Source organism: Entamoeba nuttalli (assembly GCF_000257125.1).
Source record: "Entamoeba nuttalli P19 unplaced genomic scaffold asmbl_2352, whole genome shotgun sequence".
NCBI classification, from domain to species: domain Eukaryota; phylum Evosea; order Mastigamoebida; family Endamoebidae; genus Entamoeba; species Entamoeba nuttalli.
This window is the reverse complement of record NW_008575255.1, coordinates 1-5,865: the sequence shown is the minus strand read 5'-3', so window position 1 is coordinate 5,865 and position 5,865 is coordinate 1. Positions and strand designations below refer to the sequence as shown.

At 25.5% G+C, this 5,865-nt stretch overlaps 4 protein-coding genes across 4 annotated transcripts; 3 read left to right on the top strand and 1 right to left on the bottom strand.

The window, feature by feature from the left end:
• ENU1_020450 (hypothetical protein) lies at positions 1–1,368 on the top strand (the record flags this gene model as incomplete). The annotated part of the gene is made up of 1 exon (XM_008856980.1): positions 1–1,368. A coding segment is annotated over one exon (1,368 nt), but the record flags the coding sequence as incomplete, so codon positions are not given.
• A 212-nt stretch (positions 1,369–1,580) lies between these two features.
• Positions 1,581–2,825, top strand: ENU1_020440 (histone acetyltransferase, putative; the record flags this gene model as incomplete). The annotated part of the gene is made up of 1 exon (XM_008856979.1): positions 1,581–2,825. One exon carries the CDS (start codon positions 1,581–1,583, stop codon positions 2,823–2,825), a length of 1,245 nt encoding a protein of 414 aa, XP_008855201.1.
• Positions 2,826–2,942: 117 nt separating this feature from the next.
• On the top strand, positions 2,943–3,692 carry ENU1_020430 (60S ribosomal protein L7, putative; the record flags this gene model as incomplete). The annotated part of the gene is made up of 1 exon (XM_008856978.1): positions 2,943–3,692. The coding sequence occupies one exon, from the start codon at positions 2,943–2,945 to the stop codon at positions 3,690–3,692; it is 750 nt and encodes a 249-aa protein (XP_008855200.1).
• A 97-nt stretch (positions 3,693–3,789) lies between these two features.
• On the bottom strand, positions 3,790–5,673 carry ENU1_020420 (leucine rich repeat-containing protein; the record flags this gene model as incomplete). The annotated part of the gene is made up of 1 exon (XM_008856977.1): positions 3,790–5,673. The coding sequence occupies one exon, from the start codon at positions 5,671–5,673 to the stop codon at positions 3,790–3,792; it is 1,884 nt and encodes a 627-aa protein (XP_008855199.1).
• Positions 5,674–5,865: the final 192 nt, after the last annotated feature.

Sequence of the window (5,865 nt, the reverse complement as noted above, 5' to 3'; positions counted from 1 at the left end):
GGAGAAATATTTGCAGAAAATGGATTTTTAGTACGGTCAGATGCAAGAAGTAAAACTGATATTGAAGAAATACATAATTCTCTTAATGGAGTTTTATCTCTAGTTGGAGTGTCTTATTCTTATAAAAATGATAGTGATAATAAAAAATATGGATTTGTTGCACAAGAAGTACAAAAGATTTATCCAGACTTAGTGAAAGAAGATGATACAGGAAAATTGACAGTAGATTATTTAGGAGTTATTCCTCTTCTTGTTGAGGCATTAAAAGAAATACATAATAATGCACAAGGATTAAGAGAAATAGAAGAAATAAATGGAGTATCAAAGAAAGCTGATTGTGCAATTACACAGTTAGAAAAAGTATTATTTGAAATGAATTGTAATAATCCCCAACGAGAAGAAAAATCTAAATTCATTCAATGGAAAATACGTATGATGCACATATTTGGACCAATATCATTTTTAATATTTAGTTGTTTGTTTAGTTCCATTATTTGTATAATTATTGCAATTATCTTTCCATCAATGTACTTTTTAATGGGAATAACAATAATATTATCTATTCTATTATGGATTTTTGTAATAATTAATAAAACAGAAGTAATGAATTTCTTAAAAGCTAAAAAAGCATTCTTTCCAATAAGAAATAATATCAATTTTAAATGGAGACTATCCCAATATATTACATGGTATATTGTTTTTTCATTCTTAATGTCAATGTTAATGCTGTCTATTATCATTGGATATAATGTAATAACTCTTGTTATTTGTTATATTATTGGCGTAATAATATCATTAGTAGTATGTTATTTTATTAATAAAGCATCATATAGATTTGGATTTCCATATCAATATTCATTTATTGTTTTATTAATCTTTCAAGCTATTTGTATTGCAGTTATAATTCTTTGTACTGTATATCAACCATTTTATGAAGGAAAAAATTTTGGAGATGATTCTCAATATGTAATTTATCTTTCAGATAATGTAGAAGTACGTCATGTAACTATGCCTCAAATATCATGGAATTGCTTTTCACCAAAAATAATTACTGAACCTTATTTACCAAATGGATTATCATTTAATGTCTCACAGAAATTATTTTATTTATCTCATCCTTTTCTTATGGGAATTCCATATGGTGACATTGTTGACTCAGTAGTTAAAGTGAGTCTTCAATGTAATGGAATTGTCCTTCTTGATTATCCTACATTAACATTTAAAACATGTGCAAAAAATACTGATCCAGGATTATGTAGTATTAATTCATGTGGGTATTGTCGTTCATCAACATCAAGTTTCTGTGGGATATGTAATGATTATTTTAAAGAGCAATGTCAATCAGTCTCTGGTCTTTCTAATTGTTAATTTCTGTTTGTTTAGAAAAATGTTTTATATTTCAACTTTCATACAATTAAAAACCCTTAAAAAATTTTTTTAGTATTAGACAAAATAAATGAAAAAATACCAAAAAATCTCAAGATAAAGGAAAAAAAGTAAATGTGAGAACAAAAAAATTAAATAATAAAGCCAAAAAATAAAAATAAAAAAAGAAATGATATTTTAATTTTAAAGATTAAATGAGTAATATCTTTAGATTTAAAATAAATGAAAAGGTGTTATGTCATAAACATGAAGATCCTGAAGGAACATATAGAGAAGCAAGAATTATTGAAACAAGAGAACATAATGGAAATATAGAATATTATGTTAGATATACAGAATATAATAAACGATTAGATGAATGGACAGCAGCAATTAATATTATACGATATTCATCAAAAGAAAATATTATTAGACCTACAACAAAAGAAGATGGAGTTAGTCAACGTAAAATGACAAGGGCATTACGTCAATCAAATGTTTCTATGTTAGAAAAAGATAGTGAAGTTATTGATAAAACAACACCACAAGAAAATGAAATATTTCAAAGAACAAAAAATATTCAACATGTTACTATTGGAGATTATGATTTAAATGTTTGGTATTTTTCACCATATCCTGGAGAATATGGACATGCAGAAAGATTATATATTTGTGAACATTGTCTTAAATATATGTCTAAAGCAAATACTTATATTAAACATAGAGAACATTGTCCATATCATTTTCCACCAGGATTATTAATTTATAAAGATGATGAAAGACATTTAGCATTTTTTGAAGTTGATGGAGCAGAAGCAAAAATGTTTTGTCAATCACTTTGTTTATTAAGTAAAATGTTTTTAGATCATAAAACATTATATTATGATGTAGAACCATTCTATTTCTATGTTCTTTGTGAATTTAATTATAATGAACAATGGAAAAGTGATGATTATCATATTGTTGGTTATTTTTCAAAAGAAAAAGCTAGTCCTGATGGGTATAATTTAAGTTGTTTGATGGTATTACCACATCATCAACGAAAAGGATATGGTAAAATGCTTATTTCAATGAGTTATGAATTAAGTAAAATTGAAGGAATTCCAGGAAGTCCAGAGAAACCATTAAGTGATTTAGGATTAGTTAGTTTCAAAAGTTATTGGTCAGGAGTAATTGCAGAAGAATTATTAAATTCAACTGATATTCCCTCCATTGAAGATCTTACTTTAAAAACAGGAATAACAAAAGAGGATTGTGTAAGTGCTTTAGATACTTTAAATTGTATTTCTCCATATCGAGGATCACAAATTATTTCAATTAATCATATTAAAATGGAGGCATTACGTGAAAAATGTTCAAAGAAAGTGGTTTTAGTGAAAAAAGAATTACTTCATTGGAAACCACATTCAGTAGTAGTAAAATATCCTAATGTTATGCAAACTCTTAAGACATATTGTTAATTCAAGTGAGAAAGATATTTATTAATATTTTCAATATCAATTTTATCATTAAAAAAAATAACAAATTATTTTAGAGAAAAAATAAAAAAAAAGAATTTATTTTGTAAAAAACCCTTGATGACTGAAACAAGTAGCCACATTCCGAAGAAAGCTGATACAAAAGTAATTATTAAAAGAAGTACTATTGACCAAATCATGTCAGAAAGAAAGAAAAGAAAACAAATGAAAGACCAAATGAAAAAAATTCAAAAGAAAAATAAAAAAATTCATATTAAATTAAGTCTTGAACGTATTGTTGCTGTTAAAAAGAAACAAATGAATGAAACAGCACGTAGTCAGTTTCTTTCTAAAGTAATGGCTAAACAACCACCACGAGGATTTACTGAACCAGTTGCTGTTATGTTACTTAGAACTCCAATAACAGCAATTAAAGAAATTAAAGAAATATTAAATGGATTTGGATTAAGACAACCAATGGAAACTAGAATTATTGTTGGAACACCAGAAAATATGTCAAAATTAAAAATAGTTAATTTATATATTACTTATGGTCCTATTCATTCAGAAACTATTAGAGAATTAATTATTAAACGAGGTAGAATTCAAATTGGTGATCAAGAACCTATTGCTATTACAAGTAATTCTATTGTTAAAGAAGCTTTTGCAGGTAAAGTTGATAGTATTGAATGTATTGAAGATCTTGTTAATGAAATTACACAAGGTAAACATTTTGATGAAATTTTTAGTGTATTATCTCCATTTATATTTTCTAGTGAAAAATTTAGAAATTATAGATTTAATAAACTTGGAGGAGTGACAGGATTACGTGTTACTGGAATGGATGAATGGTTATTACAACGTATCTGATTGATTTTTACTGTTTTCTTTTGGTTTATTTTAGATAGTTAGAATGTAAATTTAAACAAAGTAATAATGGAATTTAATTCAATGTTTTATATTAAGTTCAATTATATAGATTTAATAATTGTTTCTCTGAAGCAGAAATAAGTTCAATTGAGTTTAGATCCATACATGAAGGTGGAAGAGATGGGTGTTGAAGAACATCACATGACCTTAAATAAAATTTCCTCAAATGAGTTGCTTCTGATAAAATAATTTGTTTTAGTAATTTACATTTACAGAGATTCACAAGTTGAATGGTTGTTGGAAGAGATAGAATTTCTGTTCCACTTACATTATAAAATAATAACTTAGTCAAATGAAGAGAATCAAGAAAAAGAATAGAAGTCAATGTACAAGAGTCACAACGAAGATAATTCAAAGAATGTGGAAGATATTCTAAGTCTTGGCATTGACATAAATCTTTTAAATATAAAGTTTTTAGACGACAATATTCAATTGTCTTATTAATTTGAGTATTATTAAGTAAGAGTGAAGTAAGTGTTGTAGGATATTTTGAGAGTGGTAATACATTAACATGAATGAGTTTCATATTTAATAAATTATTTGATTTAAATTCTATATAATCACTGTTTTCTATAATTATTTGTGTTGTAGATTCCGGAAGTGTTATTTCTTCATCAAAGTTACAATTGAAAAAATGAAGTTGTTTAAGACATTTAAATTTTGAATAGTCTGGATGAATAATTGTTGAAACTTTAAGACTATTCAATTGAAAACAATTTTCTAATGATAGAATATTAGGTATTGTTGATGGTATTGCTTGATATTGTAAATTAATTGAGATAGGTGTTTTTCTTGATGATGGAGGTTTATATGATTGAATAGAAAAATTAGGATCTATTTGAGAATTAGTTCGAGAGGAAGAAATAATTTTGTCTTCAGAGTCTTCAGTACATTCTGTTGTTTGTGAATCTTTAATAACAATGCATTGTGTAGAATCATCAGAAATAAAACTACCTTCAAAATAGAGAATGTCTTTATTTTCAATAAACCATTCAGATTTTGTGATACTAATATACCCATTTTTACTTATAATAAATTTTGATTTCATATGAATTTCATTGTAAATAAGTCGTTTACACAATGGTAATACTATATTCTGTTTATTTTCAATAGTACATGAAAATAATTTTAATTCAGTAAGTGTAGATGGAAATTTAATTTCATTACAACTAATAGAATGTATTTCTAATGATTTTACTTCTGTCAAAGAAGTCAGATCATAAATATTGTATTTTGTTTGTAAAATTGAAGGATTTGATAATATGAGTTTAAAAGCACAATATTTTTTCACCATAGATTGAATCATATTAATATTAGTTGTATTTGGTAACCATAATTCTTTTAATCTAATGACATTATCACTTGGAATATTGTTTTGACCTTCTACAGTAACTATAAATTTATATGCCTTAAATAGAATTAAATCATTATCTTTCATATGATGTGCTTGATCAAACATAAATACAGTTTGTTGTGGATATTTCAGTAAATGTTTAGTTATTAATGTTATTTCTGGGTAATGACAACGAACTAACATCCATTGTAATTGGTTATTCATTTGTTTTAAATGAATGAAATTACATTCACTTGAGAAATAACAATCAATTTTTGTTAGAGAAGTGAGTTGAGTAAATTGATTATTCCACTCTGATCGTTCAATAGAGATGATTCTGTTTTGAAGTGAATGAAATAGGGTGTATTGATCTTTATTGTTCAGTTTCATATCAATAATTTCAAAAGAAAGATTTAAAAAACTTAATGAAGGAAGTGAACAAAGTAATTGATATGAACAACGAATTGTTTTTAATCTTGGAAAAGTTAGTTGATTTAATTTCAATTCAGACCGATAATAATCATATTTTTCATTATCAATATTAGTCTGATTATCTAATAATCCATGTCTGGAGGAAGTTTGGATCATATTTCTAATTTCTTTACTAACTTGTTGTAGTTGTATTATATCTTTTATATTTAAATACGGTAGTACACAAAATATACCCTCTTTTAATTTAATTCTATTTGTACTAATAGGTGAATTAAATTGATATTTATGTTTAGGAATTAATTTACATGAACGATAGAGAGGAAACATTTCAATCACTTGTTTTTTTTT